The sequence below is a fragment of the Salvelinus fontinalis genome, chromosome 6 (genome assembly GCF_029448725.1).
Source record: "Salvelinus fontinalis isolate EN_2023a chromosome 6, ASM2944872v1, whole genome shotgun sequence".
In the NCBI taxonomy this organism is placed as follows: Eukaryota; Metazoa; Chordata; class Actinopteri; order Salmoniformes; family Salmonidae; genus Salvelinus; species Salvelinus fontinalis.
This window is the reverse complement of record NC_074670.1, coordinates 29,822,328-29,849,753: the sequence shown is the minus strand read 5'-3', so window position 1 is coordinate 29,849,753 and position 27,426 is coordinate 29,822,328. Positions and strand designations below refer to the sequence as shown.

The window sequence follows — 27,426 nt, the reverse complement described above, 5'->3', positions numbered from 1 at the left end:
CCTAATCTCCCTCCATTTCCATCCTCACCCCTTCCCTCCTTTTCTCCTGCTCTCTCCCCTCATTTTCTCTTATTTCACTCTTTCCTTTTTTTTCACCATCCTGTCTTTCAGCTTATCCCACTGTACAATAACATCATACTTTAACTCTCTGCTTCTCAAACTGACTGGTCTCTATCTGACCCTCTCTCGACTCACATCCCCTCATATACAATAACCCCTACACTTCGCCACAGGCTGACTCACACTAATGCCTTTCTACCTCCATCCCCTCATCCTCTCTCTCCCTCGCTCAATTCTCTCTCTCCCTCGCTCAATTCTCTCTCCCTCTCTCAATTCTCTCTCTCCCTCTCTCAATTCTCTTTCTCTCTCTCTCTCGCTCTCCCTCCATATGCCTTTCTGTTCCATTCTTCTGTATTTTATCATTGTTAATCAAACATTATTTTTGTCTCCTCTTTTCCACCATCTATAGCAGGGCTCTCCAACCCTGTTTCTGGTGACCTACTCTCCTGTAGTTTTTCTCTCTAACCCCAGTTGTAACTGACATGATTCAGTTTATCAGCCAGCTAATTATTGAATTCAGGTGCTCTGGATTAGGGTTGGCGTGAAAACCTACAGGACGGGAGCTCTCCAGGAACAGGGTTGTAGAGCCCTGATCTATAGCATTATTGTACTGAGTGAACTATGGCGTCTTACATAAGGCCTTTCTAGTTGAACAGTCACAGACACATAGCAGCTACACAGAGAGGACATAAAGGACAGTTCCAGACAGACGAAGAACAGTACAACTGCTACAGTCAGATCCCAAAGAGAGATGGAGGGAGCGGACGGGTAGATGAAGGGAGGAACTGATGAATAAACGAGTGCCTGTTCGAAGCCCTTTCTACAGCTTCATGACTACGCACATGAATACCTGAACAGCAGTCTCTCTCTCTCTCTCTAGCCACACACAGCAAGTCCCTGGGACATGTCTTATATTCTTCTATTTGATCATATATCATACTCATCTCTCTCTCCTTTCTCTTTCCCTCTCTTTGTATGCTTTTTTATCTCATACGAAAGACCACGCAAAGCGCAGGACAAGACAGAAGTTCCTAGAAGACCATCATACCATCACACACACACAGACATACACACACACACACACACACACACACACACACACACACACACACACACACACACACACACACACACACACACACACACACACACACACACACACACACACACACACACACACACACACACACACACACACACACAGAACACTCACTACCATTTAAACAACTGTGTGCTCTCTCCTGTGACTCAATGTACTGTTTTGATCAGCTGCTCGGCTCTTTCTATGCTCTTTAATGGCTTTGCATGATGTGTGTGTTGGGGGAGGGTACCTCTGCAGCTGCAACTAATGCTCTGAATTAGAGATTTTCTCTCTCTCTGCTTTAAGAAAACATCACAAACCAATTAAAGAGCGAGAGAAAGGGCGATGTTCGTGTATCCGCTTCTTTAAACTCCCACACAGCCTGTGTCCCCAAGGGTAGCCATTGCCACTTTCCCTCTTTATCCCTATTCTCTCCCTCCCTCCACCCTCACCCCTTTCACTCCCTGCCTCCTCACCCGCTCCGCTTCCATCCTCACCCCTTCTCTTCTTTTCTCTTGCTTCTCCCCTCATTTGATCTTATTTCACTCTTTCCCTCTCTTTCACCATCCAGTATTTCAGCTCGTCCCTCTGTACAATAATATAATACTTTAACTCTGCTTCTCAAACTGACTGGTCTCCTTTTGACTGTCTCTCTACACACATCGCCTCATACACTCTATCCCCTACACTTCTCCACAGGCTGGCTCAACTAACACCTTTCTACCTCCATCCCTTCATCCTCTCTCCCTCACTCTGTTTTTCTTGTTCATTACGTCTCTCCACTTTATGCCTAAATGCCATCTCCGGCATCAAACATCCTCATTTTACAGGAAAGTAACACGATTATGTGGAACATATTTCAATGCACGCACACACACGCATACACACACTCCTGTTCTCTCTTCTCTGTGTCTGTAGTTGTGCATTAGTATGTATAGTGTGGAGTATAAGGTGAAGGGGGGATGTTTCTTAATAGGCCCAGATTTGTTCTGTCACATCAACACCCACATACAGCTTGGAGAGAGAGGGAGGAGGGAGGGGGGAGAGGAGAGGGAGAAGGACTGAGAGAGGGGGAGGGAGGAAGGAGAAAGAGAGAGGGGGGAGATGGGAGAGGGGGGAGAGAGAGAGAGAGAGAGAGAGAGAGAGAGAGAGAGAGGTGGGGGGTTGGGGGGGTGAGATCTTTGAGGGTGTCTCAGGAGGGAAATGTCCAGCAGTTCCCCCTCTCCCCCTCGACTCCGTCTCTTCTCCCTCCCTTTCTCTCCCTCTCTCTCCTTCTCTCTCCTTCTCTCTCCCCCCCGCTCTTCTCCCTCTTTCTTTCTGTGATGAACTAACTGTAAGGAATCAGATTTAAAAGTGAAGGGATGATTGTATGGAAGGAAAGGTAGTCATGAGGCAACGGTAAGCTTGTGTGTGTGTGTCTAAGGTGAGATGAAAGGAGCTGAGATGGATTAGCTGTGAAGGGGATGTTAAGCGGTGTGTGAGTAGGTGTGTTTGTGTGTTTATGTGTAGAGGTGTGTTTTTAACTCTGCAGGAACAGGAAAAGAGAGGAAGTGAGGCGTTTAGCTATGAAGTAGGGCACTTTTAATCACAGGGCACAGAATCCTACATGACCTGCTATGCCATCCATTATTGATGCCTGCCGCAGCCAGACTGATGAATCATTCAGCCACTAGTTAGGCCTGAGAATTCTCCTCCTCTAAGGACGACGACACTCATCTCCATAAATCACACGCTTCTGTTACACACACACACACACACACACACGCACGCACGCACACACACACACACACACACACACACACACACACACACACACACACACACACACACACACACACACACACACACACACACACACACACACACACACACACACACACACACACACACACACACACACACACACACACACACACACACACACACATTCTCCATTAGCTGCTAAACAGAAGTGAACTTAAAACATGCGTACTGTGGGTCTTTGTGTGTGTGTGTGTGTGTGTGTGTGTGTGTGTGTGTGTGTGTGTGTGTGTGTGTGTGTGTGTGTGTGTGTGTGTGTGTGTGTGTGTGTGTGTGTGTGTGTGTGTGTGTGTGTGTGTATGGACGTGTTTAACTATTCTTGTGGGGACTTCTGGTGTACTGGCCTGTCTCCTGATAGCGCCTCCATCACACACACACACACACACACACACACACACACACACACACACACACACACACACACACACACACACACACACACACACACACACACACACACACACACACACACACACACACACACACACACACACACACACACACATTCTCCATTAGCTGCTAAACTGAAGTGAACTTAAAACATGCGTACTGTGGGTCTTTGTGTGTGTGTGTGTATGGACGTGTTTAACTATTCTTTTAGTAAGTAAACTAATAGTAAACAAACAGAAATTTGACCAGCTGGGGACATTTTGTTAGTCCCCACAAGGGAAAATGCTATTTTTAGGGGGATTAGGGTTAAGGTTAGAATTAGGGTTAGAGTTAGCAGCTAGGGTTAGGGTTAAGGCCCGGTTAAGGTTAGGGTTAGGGCTAGGGCTAGGGTTAAGTTTAGGATTAGGGTTAGGGTAAGAAAATGGGTTAGGGAAAATAGGATGTTGAATGGGACTCCCCTAAAGGTGTGTACCCTCAAGGTTAGCTTTGCAAGACTCTCTCTCTCTCTGTGTGTGTGTGTGTGTGTGTGTGTGTGTGTGTGTGTGTGTGTGCGCGTGTGTGTGTGTGTGTGTGTGTGTGTGTGTGTGTGTGTGTGTGTGTGTGTGTGTGTGTGTGTGTGTGTGTGTGTGTGTGTGTGTGTGTGTGTGTGTGTGTGAGTGTGAATAAGAGAGCGAGAGATCAGTGCACAGACGGATCCTGTAAAAGCATTAAGCCACGTTGATTACCTGTTGTACTGGACAGCTAGAATCTAGAAGAAAAAGAAACACACACCTATTTAGGCGAGGTGCTGGCTAGCAGAGTAGAAAACTTTAAAAATAAAGGAGAGCCGCACACTCTAGGACACAGGTGTCAAACTCATTCCACAGAGGGCCGAGTGTCTGCGGGTTTTCGCTCCTCCCTTGTACTTGATTGATGAATTAACATCACTAATTAGTTAGGAACTCCCCACACCTGGTTGTCTAGGGCTTTATTGAAAGGAAAAACCAAAAACCTGCAGACACTAGGCCCTCCGTGGAATGAGTTTGACACCCCTGCTCTAGGAGCTCAGATGCAAAAAATATTTAATTTACCAACGTTTCGACAGGCAAGCTGTCTTCATCAGGGTACAATCACAGACACTGCGGGATGACTCTTTTATATAGTGTCAAGACACACAGGTGTCTGTAATCATGGCCAAGAGTGGCCTAATATCATTGGTTAATTTCTCAAATATTAAAATGGCATAGAAAGAGCAGCATACAATAAATACAAATGGATAGCATACGATCATAGACTCACTTAAGACCACACAAGCCTACAAACAACCACAATGGCAAAGTCACAACAATCACAAGAATGGCTTCAGATCAAAGTCCACGTTGAGACCGAAGGGAGCAAGGGTCTTTAAGTTAAAGATCCAGGCAGCCTCTTGTTTACACACTGCATAATCACACACAGACACAGATACCTACACACACACATACACACACACACACACAGAAGCTTCCTACTTCACAACAGTGAATGGGCACTAATAAGGTTTGAGTAACAGAGACGTTTGTCTTTGTGTATTTTTTTCATGTGCATCTGAAGCCTCTGTTTTGGATTTTCCTAAACTATTTGACAGCGTTCTCTTCTCAGTAAACTTCTAATACAGCACAGATGCAGTACGCCATGGACTGACTAGAAAATCAATGCGTTACAAAGCAGAGACGTAGACAGAGAGAGAAATAGTGAGTCATAGAAAGGGAAAATAAGAAAGTAGAACTATGTTGATGCTACTTGCTCCTGGCCTCGGGGCTTGGAGACAATGGAAGACTGTGAAATGTTTAACGGGATACTTTCGGAGTTTGGCAACGAGGCCCTTTATCTACTTCCCAAGAGTCAGATGGGAAATGTATAAATATTCAAAATATGCACACACGACACACACACACCGCCTTCATACTTTTCATCTTTGGAGGGTTTCCCTTCCTGTCCTCCCTCCGTTCTTCTCTATTTAATGAGTAATCCAACACCGCAGGACATGGATATACCTCACATCCAGAGAAGACACACATACACACATTCACAACGTGGGCAATGGGCCTGCATACAAAACAACAAAACAACCCAGAGGCTCTTTGCAGTGGTGTGGGAAATACAGAGCTGTGTCCAAACTCTCTCTTCATTGTTAATGTGCCCCATATCGTCGGTTTATCTCTATTGTCTATCTCTGCTTTTGGTTGTCTACAGTATCTCCACTGTTCATCTCTACAGTCTATCTCTACTTTTCATCTCTACTGTCCATCTCTATGTGTAATATCTGTCTCTAATATACTGAACAAAAATAAAAACTCAACATGTTTCATGAGGTGAAATTAAAGATCCCAGGAATTGTTAATATGCACAAAAAGCTTATTTCTCTCAAATTTGTACACTAGTTCGTTTACACCCCTCTTAGTATTTCTCCTTTGCCAAGATAATCCATCCACCTGACAGGTGTGGCATATCAAGAAGCATGATCATTACACAGGTGCACCTTGTGCTGGGGACAATAGAAGGCCACTCTAAAATGTGCAGTTTTGTCACACAACACAATGCCACAGATGACTCAGGTTTTGAGGATGCGTGCAATTGGCATACTGACTGCAGGAATGTCCACCAGAGCATAATTTCTCTACCATAAGCCGCCTCTAATGTCGTTTTAGAGAATTTGGCAGTACGTCCAACCGGCCTCACAACCCCAGACCAGGTGTAACCAGGCCAGCCCAGGACCTCCACATCCGGCTTCTTCACCTCCGGTATCGTCTGAGACCAGCCACCTGGACAGCTGATGAAACGGATGAGTATTTATGTCTGTAATAAAGAACTTTTGTGGGGAAAAACTCATTCTGATTTGCTGGGCCTGGCACCCCAGTGGGTGGGCGTTGATCCCAAGTGACTGAGTCCCTGCCCAATCATGTGAAATATATAGATTAGACTGATTTCCTTATATGAACTGTAACTGAGTAAAATTGTTGAAATTATTGCATGTTGCGTTTATATTTTTGTTCAGTATATATCTATGTCAGACCTATGGCCCGTGTGTGTGTCTCTGAGTTGTTGGTATTGATGCACGGTGCTCTTTCAGGGTTATCCCTGACCTGGTCTCATACATAAACATGGAAATACAAACAGTAATTAAATCAAAACACTTTGATTTAATATAAACTACACACAGACACACATGCGCGTGTGCGCGCGCGCACACACACATACACACACACACACACACCACAAACATATGCACAAATACATGCACACATAGGGCTACAGTCATAAACACAAACACGTGCAGGTGTTTGTGTGTGTGTGTGCATGCGCATGTGTGTATGTGTGTAGTTGATATTAAATCAAAGTGTTTTGATTTAATTACTGTTTGTATTTCCATGTATTTCCACACACACACACACACACTCAAAGCAAACACAAACATGGCAGTAGCCTAGTGGTTAGAGCATTGGACTAGTAACTGGAAGATTGCAAGATCAAATCCCTGAGCTGACAAGGTAAAAATCTGTCATTCTGACACTGAACAAGGCAGTTAACACACTGTTCCTAGGCTGTCATTGAAAACAAGAATTTGTTCTTAACTGACTTGCCTAGTTAAATAAAGGTTAAATAAAAACAGAGGATGGTCCAACCACTGATCAGTTGACCTGCTAAAAAATGTATGGGGCAGAGAGATGAAAGGAGAAAGGCAATATGGAGTGAGAGATGAGAGAACAGCCAGTGGCCAAAGAAAGAAAATTGGGAAAATAAAAAGTTGAGCTGATGGAAAGGGGGAATGTACAAAGGAAACAAAGAGAGATGGAAGAAGAATGTGGTGTGTGAAGCTGAAAGGTATTTTCTTCTTGGAGAAAAGGGCAGTTTGACGTTTATTGTCATGAGTCTTGTCCTGAATAGGTCAGCTGCAAAGTCAAAATAGGCTTTTAGGTCTTAATTGAAGGTTAAAGTTAAACATTGGGGGTAGCAGTGTGGTTAAGGTAAGGGTTAGGTTTAAAATCAGATGTTATGACTTTGTGCCTGTGCCAACTAGTGACTACTGTGCAACGATGCCTCCAGAACAAGATTCTTGGCGAAAAATAGAGAAGTTAGTAACAACACAAAACATGTTTTCAGAGATGAACCAGGGCAAAGCTCCCATATGAGAGAAACCTTGAAGAATGTTTTAACTTCTATCTATAAACCAATTATGCTCATTCCATATTGATTTGTGGTTGTGAGTGCATTTTCTTAAAGGGAAATTTCACTGGTGCTCTATTTCACTATATATGTCCATTAGTATGTTATTAACATATCACATGTGTAGTAACATTTTTCAATTTCCTCATTACACACCAATACAAGTGTTTCTGCATCTCACTGGTAAGAACGGCCAGCAACATTTCCTGGTTGTAAGTAAACCACATTGTCCAGAATTCCTAGCGATTTTGGAGGTGTATCCAGTTGACGTGAGAAATAGCAACATTTCTGTGTTTGTAGCCAGCACTTTCTGCCAGAGGATTTCGAAACGGAACTGTAGTCTCAACTGATGGGGTTGCAATGTTGTTGAGCGTTGAAAAGTGATGATATTCCATCGATTTTCCCTTTCACTTCAAAGAGGAAGGCATCCGATCAGCCAACATCAGCACAGCAGAAAATAAGTTGAGCTGAGGTAACGTAGCTAACTAGTGAACTACATGTTTATCTAAACCAAAATCTAGCTAGCTAGCGTTCATAATATGTTGCCTAAACATTTCAAAACATAACAATGTAATTAGCCAGATGCTATCTGGCGATGTGATTTGTAACTTTGCAAGCTAACGTTAGCTTTGTTAGGTTATGTTAGCTAACCATTAGCTAGCTAGCTAACTAACTATCACAGAGGCTAACATGGCTATCTGTTCTATTTAGAGCCCGATCCCATCAACATCTGCAGCGGCATCAAAATCAAGCTCAGCACCAGGGGCCGGATTCACAAAACATTACTTTAAAAAGGAAGTTCATAAGATAGTTCATAAATGCAATTCCTCAAAATGTTCTTAGGAATTCGTAGTTTTCTTAGGAACTTGGTAAATATATTTCTTAAAGAACTTCGTAAATATCTTCTTATGTCTTGTGGCGCAGTGGTCTAGGGCACTGCATCACAGTGCTAGCTGCGCCACCAGAGTCTCTGGGTTCGCACCCAGGCTCTGTCGCAACCGGGAGGTCCGTGGGGCGACACACAATTGGCATAGGGAGGGTTTGACCGGTAGGGATATCCTTGTCTCAATATGTAATGAAATGTAAAAAAATGTATGCACTCTACTGTAAGTCATTTAGCGTCTGCTAAATGACTAAAATGTAAATGTTATGTGGCATTGACATTAGTGATGTGCTTGAAACCAATAAATAAGCCTATGTGACAGGGATGATTGGATTTTATTTCGTTATTTTTCACACGTTATAGCCATCAGACTAGCTATATCAAAATAAAATAAAATGGATAACCAAGAAAAGAGATTGAAGTGATGGTGGAGGAAATAGCAGCCAAGAAAAGGTTGCTGTTGGGGAGACTTGATAACTTCGGGGTCACTGCAGAGACCAAAAAGAGAAGATGGGCGAGAGTGGCCGAGTCTGTCTCTGCCGTTGGAGGTATGGCAAGGGACAGTGACGCCGTAAAAAAAAGTGGTCCGACACATCAAGTCGGCAGCTAAGAAGAAGGGAACTGAGAGACCATTCATGTGGACCAGCTAGAGGAGGAGTCGTCCATCATAGAGATGGTGGTATAGGGACTGCGCGACCGGTAAATTAGTTAGCTACGTTAGCTAGCTAACGTGTAAAGACATTATAGCCAAAATAGCTAACCACGTTAACTAAATTAACCAAGTTCTTCTTTGCAAATTGACGAGATAGCGCTAGCTATTTAACACTTCTAGAATATTGTAATATATTGTTAATTACTAGCTAGCTAGATAACGCGTGTTTAATTTGTATTCTTGCTGTATTTAAATATCCGGTAGACAAACGGGGTCTGTGGCGCAAGAAAACGTTCATGGTTACAAAAGTATCCATTCGTCTCAAGAGAAGGGTTTAGCTGTCCTAAAGTTAAGTACATTTCCAAGAAGAAATCCTAAAGCATTATTTTCAATTTCTTCTTAACTTTTTTCTTAGGAATTAACTTAGAAAAAACCTTAAGAACATTTACAATATTGAGGAATAGCAACTTTGCTTAACTTTCTTCTTATTAAGTCTATAGTGAAGGAAAAAATGGCAGTTTTGTGAATCCGGCCCAAGGAATCTTCTAAAATCGACTAAATATTTCCATGACTCCATGATGAGCAAATAAATAAACTGGAGCTAAGCACAAACATGGTCCATGTCTTGTTGTCATAGTTGGTGTGTTTACAAGTAGGCTACAACTTCTCTGTATTATGGAGACATAGTTGATTGTTCATGCAAGGCTTGAAGTCTACATTGGAAAACATAGGTATTAGTAAAGAGGGGATGGTGTGGGTGACTGACTTGTGTCTGTTGGGGCTAGGTATTGTGTGAAGGTTAGTATGCATGATCTATTGACATGAACGGGGTGGGTGGATGTAGTATCTTGTTTGAGTGTGTATTGATGGTAACAAAGTAGTAAAATGTTGCCTAATCACTGACTACTGTGTGTCCTACACACTTATCCTGTTGCTGCTGCTGCTGATGGCCTTGACATCAGCTTTAGTAGTACAGCGCCTGTAGACCCAAGCTCAACATCATCTGACTTTGAAACAAGCCAGGACAGCCAAAGGTATTTATGAAAGCACAATACCCTCTTTAGAAAACAAAATCACCAATACACTAAGCTGTCTACAAGACAAGTGCTCTTCAAACGTTTCACACCCTCACAGTCAGTTCTTTGGCATGGGGTAAAGGGGCTGTTCATATACTCTTCATTCTATTCCCTTTTGTTGGTAGTGCTTGTCTACTCAACAGCACAACTGTACGTGCTCATACACAACAAACTAGTTACACAACAAACAAGCCCCCCTCAAACTTTTTTCATCTTTGCTAACAGCCCAACTCAATTCCCCATTATTGACTCTGAGTGTAACGAAACACATACCACTCTACAGTGCCCTTTTGTTTACAGATGAACACGGTTCATTGTATGGTTACACATCCTCATAATCAGTCTTCATGTCTTACACATCCTCATAATCAGTCTTCATGTTTTACACATCTTCATGATCAGTCTTCGTGCCTTTCTAAGAGACTTGCAGTAGAAACAAATCTTCTGCAAAAGGTCGAAGCAGTGGGTGGTTAAGAAAGTGTACGAGAGGGCACATGGCTGTGGAGTGCAGAAAGGAGCAGACGGTTGTCTACAAGGAGCCAGAGTCACAGCTCCACAAAACATCTCTGCCAACATCACCACAGCGAGAAAGCCTGCTAAACCAGCTGTCATTACCCAACACAAGAAGAGGTTCACCAGCTGAAGAACATTCAGGAACCTGCCTGGAACATTCAACCAACACAACATCCATATTTAGTTTGACTGATTTTGTAATATAATATGTAAATGCCTCGTATGCTCACAACTGCATTGTGGTATAGATATTGCTAGCTGTTGTACATATTTACAGTGCCTTCGGAAATTATTCAGACCCCTTGACTTTTTCCACATTTTGTTTACGTTACAGCTTTATTCTAAAATGGATTAAAGAAAACATTCTCCTCAGCAATCTACACACACAACCCCATAATGACAAAGTGAAAACAGATTTTTAGAGATTTTAGAAAATGTATAAAAACTAAAAAACATACCTTATTTACATAAGTATTCAGACACTTTTCTATGAGACTCAAAATTGAGATCAGGTGCATCCTGTTTCCATTGATCATCCTTGAGATGTTTCTACAACTTAATTGGAGTCCACCTGTGGTAAATTAAATTGATTGGACATTATTTGGGAAGGCACACATCTGTCTATATAAGGTCCCACAATTGACAGTGCATGTCAGAGCAAAAAACAAGCCATGAGGTCGAAACAATGGTCCGTAGAACTTCGAGACAGGATTGTGTTGAGGCACAGATCCGGGGAAGGGTACCAAACATTTCTGCAGCATTGAAGGTCCCCAAGAACACAGTGGCTTCCATCATTCTTAAATGTAAGAAGTTTGGAACCACCAAGACTTTTCTTCGATCTGAGCAATCGGGGTAGAAGGGCCTTGGTCAGGGAGGTCACTCTGACAGAGCTCTAGAGTTCCTCTGTGGAGATGGGAGAACCTTCCAGAAGGACAATAATCTCTACAGCACTCCACCAATCAGGCCTTTATGGTAGAGTGGCTAGATGGAAGCCACTCCTCAGTAAAAGGCACATGACAGCCCGCTATGAGTTTGCCAAAAGGCACATAAAGGACTCTCAGACCATGAGAAACAAGATTCTCTGGTCTGATGAAACCAAGATTTTACTATTTGGCCTGAATGCCAAGCATCACATCTGGAGAAAACCAGGCACCATTCCTACAGTGAAGCATGGTGGTGGCAGCAACATGCTCTGGGGATGTTTTTCAGCGGCAGGGACTGGGAGACTAGTCAGGATTGAAGGAAAGATGAACGGCGTAGAGTACAGAGATCCTTGATGAAAACCTGCTCCAGAGTGCTCAGGACCTCAGACTAGGCCGATGGTTCACCTTCCAACAGGACAACAACCCTAAGCACACAGCCAAGACAACACAGGAGTAGCTTCGGGACGAGTCTCTGAATGTCCTTGAGTGGCCCAGCCAGAGCCTGGACTCGCTGTGCATCAACGCTCCCCATCTAACCTGACAGAGCTTTATAGGATCTGCAGAGAAGAATGGGAGAGGCTCCCCAAATACCGATGTGCCAAGCTTGTAGTGTCATACCCAAGAAGACTCGAGGCTGTAAACACTGCCAAAGGTGCTTCAAAGAAGTACTGAGTAAAGGGTCTGAATACTTATGTAAATGTGATATTTCAGTGATTTATTTTTTATAAATTTGCAGAAATGTCAACTTGTTTTGCTTGGTCATTATGGGGTATTGTGTGTAGATTGATGAGGAAGAAAGATATTTCATCAATTTTAGAATAAGGTTGTAACGTAACAAAATGGGGGGAAAAGTCAAAGGGTCTGAATACTTTCCGAGTGCACTGTATATAATGATGTTTTATATAATATTTTTTACAAGTGCACTGACAAATGACTAAACGATTACAGCTGCATCAGAAACCAATAAAGTGCTGATGACAACTGCTGGATCAATTCAATGTGATATTCTTGAAATATAGTTGGATAAACTAGCTTCAAGCTTACTGCTAAAACAAGTAACGCAGGGAGTTGGTGTATCATTTAAACTTTAATTTGATGGCAAGTAAACATGTTTCAGTAAAATAGTCAATTGGTCTATCAATATAGCAAATAAGTAGACATGGCTTGTATTCAAAATGTTTATTTTTCTCATGGTGAGTTTACACAGCAGTATAAAGGAACAGTTGACATACAGTACCAGTCAAAAGTTTGGACACACCTACTCATTCAAGGGTTTTTCTTTATTTTTACTATTTTCTACATTGTAGAATAATAGTGAAGACATAACTATGAAATAATGCATATGGAATCATGTAGTAACCAATAGTGCTAAACAAATCCAAATATATTTAATATTTGAGATTCTTCAAAGTAGGTTTTGCCTTGACAGCTTTGCACACTCTTGGCATACTCTCAACCAGAAAATAATCAAAATAAAGAAAACTCTGGAATGATTAAGTTTGTCCAAACTTTTGACTGGTACTGTATGTACCGCAGAAGAAATATATACTACTAAAGCTTATAATAAATCCTATACCATTTGTGAGGGAATATTTGCATATGGTGTTTTTGTGAGGTGTAGTGAGGTGTTCTGAGTAACTTTGATAAGAGGGGATATTGTCGTTATGAGACCTTTCACATCTCTTAACTTCGGGATCAGTGTCCCTTCCATGGGACGGTTGAGCTAATGCAGGCTAATGTGATTAGCATGGGGTTGTAAGTAACAAGAACATTTCCCAGGACATAGACATATCTGATATTGGCAGAAAGCTTAAATTCTTGTTAATCTTACTACACTGTCCAATTTACAGTAGCTATTACAGTGAAAGAATACCATGCTATTGTTTGAGGAGAGTGCACAATTTTGAACATAAAAAGTTATTAATAAACAAATTTGTCATATTTGGGCAGTCTTGATACAACATTTTGAACAGAAATGCAATGGTTCACTGGATCAGTCTAAAAGTTGCACATACACTGCTGCCATCTAGTGGCCAACATGTATAATGCACCTGGGCTGTAATAATATATTATGGCCTTTCTCTTGCATTTCAAAGATACAAAAGAACAGTTGTTTTTTTCTTTGTATTATCTTTTATCAGATCTATGGTGGGTTATTCTCCTACATTCATTTCACATTTCCACAAACTTCAAAGTGTTTCCTTTCAAATGGTACCAAGAATATGCATATCCTTGCTTCAGGGCCTGAGCTAGAGGCAGTTAGATTTGGGTATGTAATTTCAGGTGAAAATTGAAAAAAAGGGGAGGATCCTTTTAAGAGTCATCAACTTTTTTTGTATCCAAGCGGTATTGTCTGTGAGAGGAAGAAGTAAACACTATTAGACAAGCATGGGCAATCGTTGTGTACTGTCTGTATTCCTGCTGTAGCAGCATGGTGTAGAATAGGAGAAATGTCAGACACACGTCAGCCAGCTACAACTGTAACGGTCCTGACCTGTTTTATGTTGTTTTTGTATGTGTTTATGGTCAGGGCGTGTGTTTTGGGTGGGCAGTCTATGTTTTGTATTTCTAGGTTGGGTTTTTGTGTTCGGCCTGGTATGATTCTCAATTAGAGACAGGTGTGTATCGTTTGTCTCTAATTGAGAGTCATACTAAGGCAGCCAGGGTTTCACTGGGGTTTTGTGGGTGTTTGTTCCTGTGTCCTCACAGGACGGTTGAAGGTTAGTCACATTTGTTGTTTTGTAGTTTTGTAGTGTCTTGTTTGCTGTTTTCATTAAAAGATGGCTTATTTCCCTCAATCCGCATCTTGGTCCTATCCATGCTCCTCCTCGTCTAAGGGGGAGAACAATAATGACTGCCTTTACAGAAACACCCACCATAACAGGACCAAGCGGATTGAGGAAAGAGAAAAGGAACTAAGGCACTGGACACAGGAGGAATGGTCTTGGGAGATCATGGACGGAAAGGGACCCTGGGGAAGGGTTGGAGAGAATCGCCGCTCTCGGGAGGAGAGGAAGGCAGCCACAGCCCAGGAGCGCTGGTATGAGGAGGCAGCACATAGGAGAGGCCGGAATCCCGAGAGGCTCACCCAAAAATTTCTTGGGGGGGGGGGGGGGGGCTAAAGGGGAGTGTGGCGAAGCCGGGTTGGATACCTGAGCCAACTCCCCGGGCTTGCCGTGGAGTAAGAGGGCGTCGTACTGGTCAGACACCGTGTTATGCGGTAAAGCGCACGGTGTCCCCAGTACGCGTGCTTAGCCCAGTGCGGGCTATTCCACCTTGCCGCACTGGGAGGGCTAGGTTGGGCATCGAGCCGAGTGCCATGAAGCCGGCCCAACGTATCTGGTCTCCAGTACGTCTCCTCGGGCCGGCGTACATGGCACCAGCCTTACAGGTGGTGTCCCCGGTTCGCCTGCATAGCCCAGTGCGGGCTATTCCACCTCGCCGCACTGGCAGGGCTACGGGGACCATTCAACCTGGTAGGGTTGGGGAGGCTCGGTGCTCAAGAGCACGTGTCCTCCTTCACGGTCCGGTATATCCGGCGCCACCTTCCCATCCCAACTCAGTACCACCAGTGCCTACACCACGCACCAGGCTTCCAGTGCATCTCCAGAGCCCTGTTCCTCTTCCACGCACTCTCCCTATGGTGCGTGTCTCCAGCCCGGTACCTCCAGTTCCGGTACCACGCACCAGGCCTAGAGTGCGCCACGAGAGTCCAGTGTGCCCAGTTCCTGTTCCCCGCACTCGCCCTGAGGTGCGTGCCCTCAGCCTGGTACCTCCAGTTCCGGTACCACGCACCAGGCCTATAGTGCGTCTCAGTCAGCCAGAGCCGTCCTGCCATGACCTGCCAGAGCCGTCCTGCTATGACCTGCCAGAGCCGTCCAGCCAGGACCTGCCAGAGCCGTCCAGCCAGGACCTGCCAGAGCCGTCCAGCCAGGACCTGCCAGAGCCGTCCAGCCAGGACCTGCCAGAGCCGTTCAGCCAGGACCTGCCAGAGCCGTCCAGCCAGGACCTGCCAGAGCCGTCCAGCCAGGACCTGCCAGAGCCGTCCAGCCAGGACCTGCCAGAGCCGTCCAGCCAGGACCTGCCAGAGCCGTCCAGCCAGGACCTGCCGGAGTCCCTCAGCCCGGACCTGCCGGAGTCCCTCAGCCCGGACCTGCCGGAGTCCCTCAGCCCGGACCTGCCGGAGTCCCTCAGCCCGGACCTGCCGGAGTCCCTCAGCCCGGACCTGCCGGAGTCCCTCAGCCCGGACCTGCCGGAGTCCCTCAGCCCGGACCTGCCGGAGTCCCTACGCCCGGACCTGCCGGAGTCCCTCAGCCCGGACCTGCCGGAGTCCCTCAGCCCGGACCTGCCGGAGTCCCTCAGCCCGGACCTGCCGGAGTCCCTCAGCCCGGACCTGCCGGAGTCCCTACGCCCGGACCTGCCGGAGTCCCTACGCCCGGACCTGCCGGAGTCCCTACGCCCGGACCTGCCGGAGTCCCTACGCCCGGACCTGCCTGAGTCCCTACGCCCGGACCTGCCTGAGTCCCTACGCCCGGACCTGCCGGAGTCCCTCAGCCCGGACCTGCCGGAGTCCCTCAGCCCGGACCTGCCGGAGTCCCTCAGCCAGGACCTGCCGGAGTCCCTCAGCCAGGACCTGCCGGAGTCCCTCAGCCAGGACCTGCCGGAGTCCCTCAGCCAGGACCTGCCGGAGTCCCTCAGCCAGGACCTGCCGGAGTCCCTCAGCCAGGACCTGCCGGAGTCCCTCAGCCAGGACCTGCCGGAGTCCCTCAGCCAGGACCTGCCGGAGTCCCTCAGCCAGGACCTGCCGGAGTCCCTCAGCCAGGACCTGCCGGAGTCCCTCAGCCAGGACCTGCCGGAGTCCCTCAGCCAGGACCTGCCGGAGTCCCTCAGCCAGGACCTGCCGGAGTCCCTCAGCCAGGACCTGCCGGAGTCCCTCAGCCAGGACCTGCCGCCCCTTATCCCGGTGCTGCCCCTTATCCCGGTGCTGCCCCTTATCCCGGTGCTGCCCCTTATCCCGGTGCTGCCCCTTATCCCGGTGCTGCCCCTTATCCCGGTGCTGCCCCTTCATTTAGGTGGTGTTAGTGGGAGGGTGGTCATTGGGAGGGGGATAAAGAAGCGGGGATTGATTATGGTGGGGTGGGGACCTCGCCCTCAGCCTGAGCCACCACCGTGGTCAACTGCCCACCCAGACCCTCCCCTGGACTTTGTGCTGGTGCGCCCGGCGTTCGCACCTTGAGGGGGGGGTTCTGTAACGGTCCTGACCTGTTTTATGTTGTTTTTGTATGTGTTTATGGTCAGGGCGTGTGTTTTGGGTGGGCAGTCTATGTTTTGTATTTCTAGGTTGGGTTTTTGTGTTCGGCCTGGAATGATTCTCAATTAGAGACAGGTGTGTATCGTTTGTCTCTAATTGAGAGTCATACTAAGGCAGCCAGGGTTTCACTGGGGTTTTGTGGGTGTTTGTTCCTGTGTCCTCACAGGACGGTTGAAGGTTAGTCACATTTGTTGTTTTGTAGTTTTGTAGTGTCTTGTTTGCTGTTTTCATTAAAAGATGGCTTATTTCCCTCAATCCGCATCTTGGTCCTATCCATGCTCCTCCTCGTCTAAGGGGGAGAACAATAATGACTGCCTTTACAACAACACACAGGTATAGTTACTCCAAGACTAATAGTCATAAAGTCATAAAGTCTGTATGTTCCTATGTAAAATAACAACAACAAAATTATTCTCCAGTTCTTCTTGGAAAAAGGATTCATCAGAAGCAGCCATTATAGCTATTTTTTTTAGCAATCTCGGATAGACAGTGCACGGTAGCATATCTCCCATGAACCTGTAAACGTACAGAGGTTGGGAACAAGGAAGTAGGGCTCCCGTTGGCTGTAGTCTTTAAAAATCCAGGGAAAATGAGTCAACCTAGATATCCAGCAATGTCCTGGCAGTTAGGAACATAGTTGAGACAAGTCCAATGGCTCTATTGAACAAGGACAAACATATCTACTCGCAGCTAGTGTGATCGTGCAGTCGGCAAAGTCCACAAAAATTGCTACAAACATGAATGTACTCATTTTTAGATCAGACAGCAGGCTCAATCAACCAAGGACGTCATTGTTTGACCTCCCGGTGCAAAAATGTCAAAAAATACCACTATAGTGCATAATTATGTCTGAAACACCCTCATCACTCGTAATTATGTCGGGAGACTGGAAAAACACCCCAGCGGTGACATTTCCCTTTAAGATCTCTCCCTCCCTCTACACATATATCTCTCTCTCACTCTTTCTTTCTATGTGATTAGCTAGAATGGGGCTCCAGATGGTTAGTAATTATCAAATTCTCCAATCACTTGGGTGTGTGTGTTAATAATTATCAAACGTGCAGATCAGTAATGACCATAAAGGCAAACAGCTGCCTCTAATCCGCAGGGAGAGAGGTGGGCAACCTGAGAGAGAGTTAGTGTGTGTGTGTTCAGAACTTCATTATTACAACTCCATATAGGCACTCAATCACCAGAGTAGACTGAATGTGCATCTGGATCAGAATGTCCTTTAGTCTGAGTTTAGCTTTCAGTGCCCAGACTGTATTTTTCTCCCTGTGTGTATGTGTGTGTGTGTGTGCGTGTGCGTGTGCGTGCGCGTGTGTGTGTGTGCGTGCGTGCCTGCCCGCTTGCCTGTGTGGTCATGTTGCATGGGCACAGTGTTGATATTACACTTGCATTTATCAACCGAAGGCGATGCAATTAACCGTAATGAATTCATTAGTCTGCCCAAATCAAATATTAACAATGACTGAACTGAATGTCAAACTCTGTCAAATGTAATTATCTGTAATTATCTGAGTCAGAGAATCACACATTCATACCTCTTTCTCTCTCTCTCTCACACACACACTCGCGCATGCGCACGCACACACACACACACACACAGTTATTTTGCTGCCTCTACCCATTTCTCTCTATCTTTGCAGTAGTATGATTGACAGCTGAAGAGGGAAGTGTTTAGAGCTCTGTTTATTCCGCACACTTGGATCAGAGGTGTGTGTATTTGTGCGCTCTTGTCTGTATGTGTTTCAAATCAAATTTCATTAGTTACATGCACCAAAAACAACAGGTTTCGTTACGGTTTTAATTGCATCGCCTTTGGTAGGCCTTACAGTGAAATGCTTACTTACGAGCCCCTAACCAACAATGCAGTTAAAAAATATATACATATAAATACGAATAAGAATAAGAAATAAAAGTAACAAGTAATTAAAGAGCAGCAGTAAAATAACAATAGCGAGACTATATACAAGGTGGTACCGGTACAGAGTCAATGTGTGTGGGCACCGGTTAGTTGAGGTAATATGTAGATGTAGGTAGAGTTATTAAAGTGACTATGCATAGATAATAAACAGAGAGGAGCAGCGGTGTAAAAGAGGGGAGCAATGCAAATAGTCTGGGTAGCCATTTAATTAGATGTTCAGGAGTCTTATGGCTTGGGGGTAGAAGCTGTTTAGAAGCCTCTTAGACCTAGACTTGGCGCTTCAGTACCGCTTGCCATGCGGTAGCAGAGGTAACAGTCTATGACTAGGGTGGCTGTAGTCTTTGACAAGTTTTATGGCCTTCCTCTGACATCACCTGGTATAGAGGTCCTGGATGGCAGGAAGCTTTGCCCCAGTGATGTACTAGGCCTTACGCACTACCCTCTGTAGTGCCTTTAGGGGACTGAGCACGCACCCCTGAGGGGCTCCGATGTTGAGGATCAGCATGGCAGATGTGTTGTTACCTACCCTTACCACCTGGGGGCGGCCAGTCAGGAAGTCCAGGATCCAGTTGCAGAGGGAGGTGTTTAGTCCCAGGGTCCGTAGCTTATTGATGAGCTTTGAGGGCACTATGGTGTTGAACAATGAGCTGTAGTCAATGAATAGCATTCTCACATAGGTGTTATTTTTGTCCAGGTGGGAAAGGGCAGTGTGGAGTGCAATAGAAAATGCGTCATCTGCGGATCTGTTAGGGCGGTATGCAAATTGGAGTGGATCTAGGGATTCTGGAATAATGGTGTTGATGTGAGCCATGACCAGCCTTTCAAAACACTTCATGGCTACAGACATGAGTGCTATGGGTCGGTAGTCATTTAGGCATGCTAAGTTAGTGTTCTAGGGCACATGTACTCTGGTGGTCTGCTTAAAACATGTTGGGATTACAGACTCGGACAGGGAGAGGTTGAAAATGTCAGTGAAGACACTTGCCAGTTGGTCAGTGCATGCTCGCAGTACACGTCCTGATAATCGATCTTGCCCTGCGGCCTTGTGAATGTTGACCTGTTTAAAGGTCTTACTCACATTGGCTGCAGAGAGTGTGATCACACAGTCTTCCGGAACAGCTGGTGCTCTCATGCATGTTTCAGGGGTATTTGCCTCGAAGCGAGCATAGAATTAGTTTAGCTCGTCTGGTAGGCTCGTGTCACTGGGCAGCTCTCGGCTGTGCTTTCCTTTGTAGTCTGTAATGGTTTGCAAACGCTGCCACATCCAACGAGCGTCAGAGCCGGTGTAGTACGATTCAATCTTAGTCCTGTATTGACCCTTTGCCTGTTTGATGGTTTGTCGGAGGGCATAGTGGGATTTCTTATAAGCTTCCGGGTTAGAGTCCCACTCCTTCAAATCGGCAGCTCTAGCCTTTAGCTCAGTGCGGATGTTGACTGTGGTTGGGGTATGGCTTCTGGTTGGGTTATGTACGTACGGCCACACGGATGGACAACGTCATCAATGCACTTATTGGTGAAGCCAATGACTGATGTGGTGTACTCCTCAATGCCATCGGAGGAATCTCAGAACATATTCCAGTCTGTGCTAGCAAAACAGTCCTGTAGCATAGTGACCACTTTGTTATTGATCGAGTCACTGGTGCTCCCTGCTTTAATTTTTGCTTGTAAGCAGGAATCAGGAGGATAGAATTAAGTTCAGATTTGTCAAATGGAGGGCATGGGAGGGCTTTGTATGCGTCTCTGTGTGTAGAGTAAAGGTGGTCCAGAGTTTTTTCCCTCTGGTTGCACATTTAACATGCTGATAGAAATTTGGTAAGACCGATTTAAGTTTCCCTGCATTAAAGTCCCCGGCCACTAGGAGTGCTGCCTCTGGGTGAGCGTTTTTCTGTTTGCTTATGGCGGAATACAGCTCATTGAGTGCGGTCTTAGTGCCAGCATCAGTCTGTGGTGGTATGTAGACAGCTTCAAAAAATACAGATGAAAACTCTAGGTAGATAGTGTGGTCTACAGCTTATCATGAGAAACTCTACCTCAAGCGAGCAAAACCTCAAGACTTTCTTCGATATCGTGCACCAGCTGTTATTACAAAAATACATAGTCCGCCGCCCATTTTCTTACCAGACGCCGCTGGTCTATCCTGCCGATACAGCGTATAACCAGCCAGCTGAATGTCGATAATGTCGTTGTTCAGCCACGACTCTGTGAAGCATAAGATATTACAGTTTTGAATGTCCCGTTGGTAGTTTAATCTTCCGAGTAGGTCATCGATTTTATTTTCCAAAGATTGCACGTTTGCTATCAGAATGGAAGGCAGTGAGGATTTATTTGATCGCCTACAAATTATCAGAAGGCAGCCCGCCCTCCGGCCCCTTTTTCTCCGCCTTCTCTTCATGCAAATGACGGGGATCTGGGCCTGTTCCCGGGAAACCAGTATGTCATTCATATCGGGCTCGTCGGACTCGTTAAAGGAAAAAAAGGATTCTGCCAGTCTGTGGTGAGTAATCGTAGTTCTGATGTCCAGAAGTTATTTTCGGTCATAAGAGACGGTAGCAGCAGCATTAAGTTAAAAAATAAGTTACAAACAACGCAAGGACACAAACAAAAAAACACAGTTGGATAGGAACACGTAAAATGGTACAACTGTTTGTGTGTGTATCTGTGTATGTGTGTGATTTCTAGTTACAGTATCTATTCCACTGGTCTGCTTTGATGTACAGGTATATTTCTCTTCTATGTTAGACATCAGATGAAACACCAGTAACGATATAGCACAGTATAACACACACACACGCATATTTTCTGCATACCAGTAATAGGCTGAAAAAGCAGAACTGTGACTGTGTCTGAAAGTTTAGCAGCGGCAGTTTGGTATTCAGCACAATACGTGCCAGGAGGTGCCAGTCTGAAATGCTTTCGGTGGGACTAAATGGTGTGTGGGTGTGACCCTGCTCCACCACATCAGTGTTAGACTGGTTCAGTGCTGACCACCACAAAGTGTTCTACTGATCACCACTAATGTCCTCCTACAGCACTGTTCGGACCCCTGGTGACTAACTGGCTATAAGCAAGTCAATATTGGACACTTGCCATATAAGTGACGGGAGCCGATATGGCGGTGTGCTGCTATAGTAATCCAATAGTGCACCGGTTCCAATTGGCTCATTCATCCTCCCACCTCTCCCCTGTAACTACTCCCCAGGTCGTAGATATAATACTGAAAACTCACCTGGTAAAATAAACTGTCTAAATGCTGAAATGCAGTCGAAATAACCACATTAGGCCACTTTAAGGCAATTAACTAAATGGGTACTGTGTTGTGCTGAGAGAGAGAGAGAGAGGGGGGGGGGGGGGGGGGGGGGGGGGGGGGAGAGAGAGAGAGAGAGAGAAAAGAGCTGCAGGGGTAAGGAGTCCCTTGCCTTGAGAGGTATAGAGAATTCCTCTCTCTAATTCACCCTCTTCTTTCTCCTACTCTCTTTACTTCCTCTCTCCTCACTCCCCCTCTTCCCCCGCTGCTCTTAAACCCTCAGGCCTCAGATAACTATAGGAAAGTAAGCTTTGTAGTGGTAATGAAGGTTGGAACAATGCCTCACCAGTGATGATGCTACAGGAGTGCTGTACTAATGATGATAATAATGTACATATGGAAACACAACTTAGATACGGCCTCAGGACTCCACTTCACAAGTTGGTTCAACTGTTAAACACTTTGTTAAAGACTTGTTCAAGACCGACAAGACTCCACGCACTGCATAGTTTGTTAACTAAACTTTACATCACACACACATACACACACACACATTATTAACATAATTAAAATAACCAATTCATCATCAAGCTTGGATTATTTGAATCAGCTGTATAGTGCTAGGACAGGACCCAAAACATGCAGGATCGAGTTTGGGAGACCCTTCTGTAGAAGACAGTGGTTCTGTTCTCTCATGACACCCTCTTATCAGACCGAACATGACAGCCTGGTAATAGGAACAGTAAACACACACTCACACGGCAGCTGCTCCTCTCTTCCGTCAGCTCTGCCAGTTCGTCTCATCTCACATTAAGAACTCATAAATAATGTGTGAATTACTTGAGACCCTTGAAGCATGCCCAAACACCCCCCCCCCTCCCCCCAGTCTAATCCATAGACCAAGGCTACATTGGCATTAAGGAAAGGTTAGGAGGATACTCTGAAAGGTTAGGGATTGAACGTTATTTAATTTGAGGATACCTGGAGGTAATCGGACCTCTTTGAAATGAAAATGGATGGCCCTCTCCCTTAGGAAATATTTTGACCTTGCCCTGCCAGAGCGTTTGAATAAAATACATGAAAGTTTATTATTCTACAGTAGCCTACACCTGTCAATCAACTGATCAATTGTTTAAAGCTGTAAATGACTATTGTAGCTGGATATGGCTGATTTTTTATGGAATATCTACATAGGTGTACAGAGGCCCATTATCAGCAACCATCACTCCTGTGTTCTAATGGCACGTTGTGTTAGCTAATCCAAGTTTATATTTTTAAAAGGAAATTTGAACATTAGAAAACCCTTTTTCAATTATTTTAGCACAGCTGCAAACTGTTGTGCTGATTAAAGAAGCAATACAACTGGCCTTCTTTAGACTAGTTGAGTATCTGGAGCATCAGCATTTGTGAGTTCGATTACTGGCTCAAAACGTCCAGAAACAAATAATTTTCTTCTGAAACTCGTCAGTCTATTCTTGTTCTGAGAAATAAAGGCTATTCCATGCGAGAAATTGCCAATAAACTGAAGATCTTGTACAACGCTGTGTACTACTCCCTTTACAGAACAGCGCAAACGGGCTCTAACAAGAATAGAAAGAGGAGGGGGATGCCCCTGTGCACAACTGAGCAAGAGGACAAGTACATTAGAGTGTCTAGTTTGAGAAACAGATGCCTCACAAGTCCTCAATGGGCAGCTTCATTAAATAGTACCCGCAAAACACCAGTTTCAACGTCAACGGTGAAGAGGCGACTCCGAGTTGCTGGCCGTCTAGGCAGAGTTGCAAAGAAAATCCGGATCTCAGACTGGCCAATAAAAATAAAAGATTAAGATGGGCAAAAGAACACAGACACTGGATAGAGGAACTCTGCCTAGAAGGCCAATGGAGATATTTACAGGGAGTACCATACAGCCCAGGCCGGATTATCCAACCATTTGGATCAGTTCTGGGTCTATTCTCACAGAGTACAAGATCCAGAAAGGTACATTAGCAGGTTACTCATATGGTGTATTTTGATCACACCATCGCACGCACTCTCTCTCATTCCCCAGCCAGGGGCGCATTCATTACAGAAACTGTTTGCCGTTTATAACCAAACAGAAGCAAACAGAGCAAAATAAGACGTTCTATTGAACAAATTCAGGTAGGTCCCTTCTCGTTTCGTTAACTTCCGTTTAAGAAATATTTTGAATAATGAATGCAGAATAATGAATGCACCCCAGTTCTTTAGGCTTCTGTATTTTACATTCAGCAAGCTGTAGTAGTAAATAAAATGCTTGACATAAGTGTACAACAACGTATTGTAGGCCTAGTCTAGCTTTTCCTGGGACTCCAAGAGCTAAAGAGGAATTTTTATGAATAATAATGCAAGGCTTACCCAAGGAATTTACACAGTGAAATATTTTTTTACTAATCAGATTTATATGAATTAACAGGCAGCCTAGGATAAACATATCACTCAAACAGAAAAGGAGAACAACTCGTAGGCATCCAGATAGTCCAGCCATCCACATGGACAGATATCCTCTCCATTCTGTAGCATCTCCTCCAACACCAGATTTCATCTATTTACTTTTTTTCCCGCACTGAGGAACCATCGCCTATCAACTCCAAAATTCCATTGAACTTTTCCAGGCTCTCTTCCACGGACAGAGACTGCATGAAACCTATACATTAGTGTGAAGATTCTTTTTCCCGAGCTGTGTCCCTTGCTTAATTGTGTGGCGCCATGCTTGTTTTCTGGTGCTTTGAAAACAACTGGGAACTCAGGGGAAAAAAAGGTCAAATCATGACACAAAGCGATCTTTAGGTCGGAAAGTTTGAGCTTTAGAAAGATGCCATCGTTTCCGACTTTGAATTCAGAGTTTGATGACCGTTCTTAATCTGAAGTCGGAAGAGATCGGATTGAAGTTGGAAGTCGGAGATTTCAGAGTTCCCAGTTGTTTTGAACACCAAAATTCTGTTGCGCGCCAGTTCCCTACGTCGTCACTACACGCGCTATTTTATTCGCCAGATACTCTACACGCCCACGTTCAGAATACGCCAAACAAAAAGAGGGACTGATCGAACAGCCAATGGAAAGGCGAACGCTAAATGCCCACACAGGTGGGCTAAGCGAGGAGAATGAGAGAGAGAGCAGGGTTGTACACTAAAGTTACACATAGTCGTACATACATTCAAAATTCTGACAAATGCTTACATTTAATCGTTTACAAATGACATGACCCTCCCCTGGATGAAACAATAAACACTCCTGCTGACTGAAACTGAAAAAGCATGACCCTCCCCCATTTTCCTCCAGGTAACAATTGCCTGAATTTCGATTGATCCCTTAGAAGGATAATCTGCCAGCACCAACATGTGTAGAGAAATACAGTTCCACCTGAGCACCAAAGTCTCTTAGCAGGCTTGGCATTTTACACATAAACACACACACAGGTACATTACCGGTGATTGGCTGGAGGCCGTGCGACAGAGCGGTCCCCTGAAGACACCCTTTACACGCCGGAAGTGGCCGTTGCTCAGGTGTGTGGAGCTGATGACCAGGTAATAGCACGTACTGCACGACATCCGACCTCGTGGGGCCGCAATCCCCCATGCGCAGGGGTCTTGAGTGTGTGCGAACGTCGGTCGGTCCGGTTTACCGGACTCTTCACCAGGTGAAGCAGAGAGTCAAGTGTCCCTCCTCTCAGTCCGAGTCTGACCTAGGTCGAGGGGAGGATATTCAGCTACTCCTCAGGGAAAATGGAACTTCAATAAAAAGTGTTTCTTCTTTATTATTAAATTAATTATTCAGGCTGCTTATGGAAGGAAGCATGAGTAACGCACTGAGGGTCGGTTAAATAGTCAGGGCGGTAGGATGTGTAGCCTGTTGATGCCCGTGGTTGCCATGCCAATGTTCTAGTAAAATTATAAATCTAGCTCCTGGTACAGAATAATTAATATTTCTTTCTCTCTTTCCTTCTTACCTTTCCCCTCTCTCGACTATCCCTCTCTCCTTTCTCTCCTTTCAGTTCTGGGGAGAGGCGAGGGTGTTTAGTGTGGCGGTATCTGATGGCACTGAGAATGGCTCGAGCAGATTTACCGAGCAGAGTTAGATGCTGTTGACAGGTGCCTTGTGCCCTTGGAGTCTCTCTTGAAGAAAAAAAAAACGTTATTTTCCTGATAGATTCCAGACGGTTTAGTTCGTGGATGTATAACTGTAAATCCAGTCACCCGAGTTGATAGTTCTCTTTAGTGCATGCAGACACAGACAGACACAGGCGCAGCAGAAGCTGTGTCCGTTCTCTGAAGAAAGAGCCCGTGAGTTTTTGGTGTTTTGCTTTTGTAGCACCTAGTGTTCAACAAAGCTACAGAGTCCGTTCCCCAGATAATCTGTCTCGTCTCTTTCGCTGGTGGAGCTGTCACTGTGACACGGGCGCTCCCGTCACCCGGGTTCCGGCGCAGAGAAAGAGAGGAGGAGGGGGTATCGCTCGTGCCTCCGTTCAGTCTGAATAATCAGAGATGAAGAGGCGCCTTTTCACTCTCTCTCTTTCCTCCGCACACTATGAGAGGGAACGAGGTCGATGAGGAGAGAGAGTCCCGTCTGCGTAATCAGCGCTGCACTACAGCTAAAGACCGGTTCTGTTGTGTCTGATAATCAGTCAGATGTGTGTGTGTGTGTGTGTGTGTGTGTGTGTGTGTGTGTGTGTGTGTGTGTGTGTGTGTGTGTGTGTGTGTGTGTGTGTGTGTGTGTGTGTGTGTGTGTGTGTGTGTGTGTGTGTGTGTGTGTGTGGCACACTCATGTCTGTTGGGGGACGCTGAACCGACAAGTCTTGTCTTCCATGAACTTTCTATCTGCCCTCCCAATTTCCTTCTCCTTTTCCCCTCCCTCATCATTTCATAGAAACCATCATATTAAAAGCGCCAATTCAATAAAGACCCCAGTGGCTCTTTTCACAGAGCTGATAGGCTACTAGTCAAGCATTGGTAGTCAACTCGTATCAGTTTTAGGATCCATGACTATTGTGGAAACTCGATGTATGAGGAAATGGGACAACAAATGACAGTGATGGCAACATGTCCACATGTAGGGCACATTTGGGTGATAAATATGTCTACCAATCAGTATTCAGTAATGAGGGAATGGTGTTGTCAGATTTACTGAGTGAGTTTCATTGTCGTTACATTCCAAAGAATGGCTGCAGTAAACTGTACCCGGCGCTATAACCCATGTAGTTTAAGCACTGGCGCTGTCCACTGAACTGGTGCTGAAATGGAACAGCGACGCACCCACGCACACGCACGCACGCACGCACGCACGCACACACACACACACACACACACACACACACACACCTGAGAGCAATAGAACTGACTGTCCAGGAGAGTAGTGCTGAAATG

The 27,426-nt window shown here is 45.3% G+C and overlaps 1 protein-coding gene across 1 annotated transcript in view; it reads right to left on the bottom strand.

Moving 5' to 3' along the window:
- LOC129857596 (G patch domain-containing protein 8-like) overlaps positions 1-26,688 on the bottom strand; it is a gene marked incomplete at its 3' end in the record, with an annotated part of 54,615 nt that extends 27,927 nt beyond the window's left edge. The window contains exon 1 of the mRNA XM_055926026.1: positions 25,492-26,688. Within this exon, the coding sequence (XP_055782001.1) occupies positions 25,492-25,614 (123 nt within the window). The remainder of the gene's footprint in view (positions 1-25,491) is intronic.
- Positions 26,689-27,426: the final 738 nt, after the last annotated feature.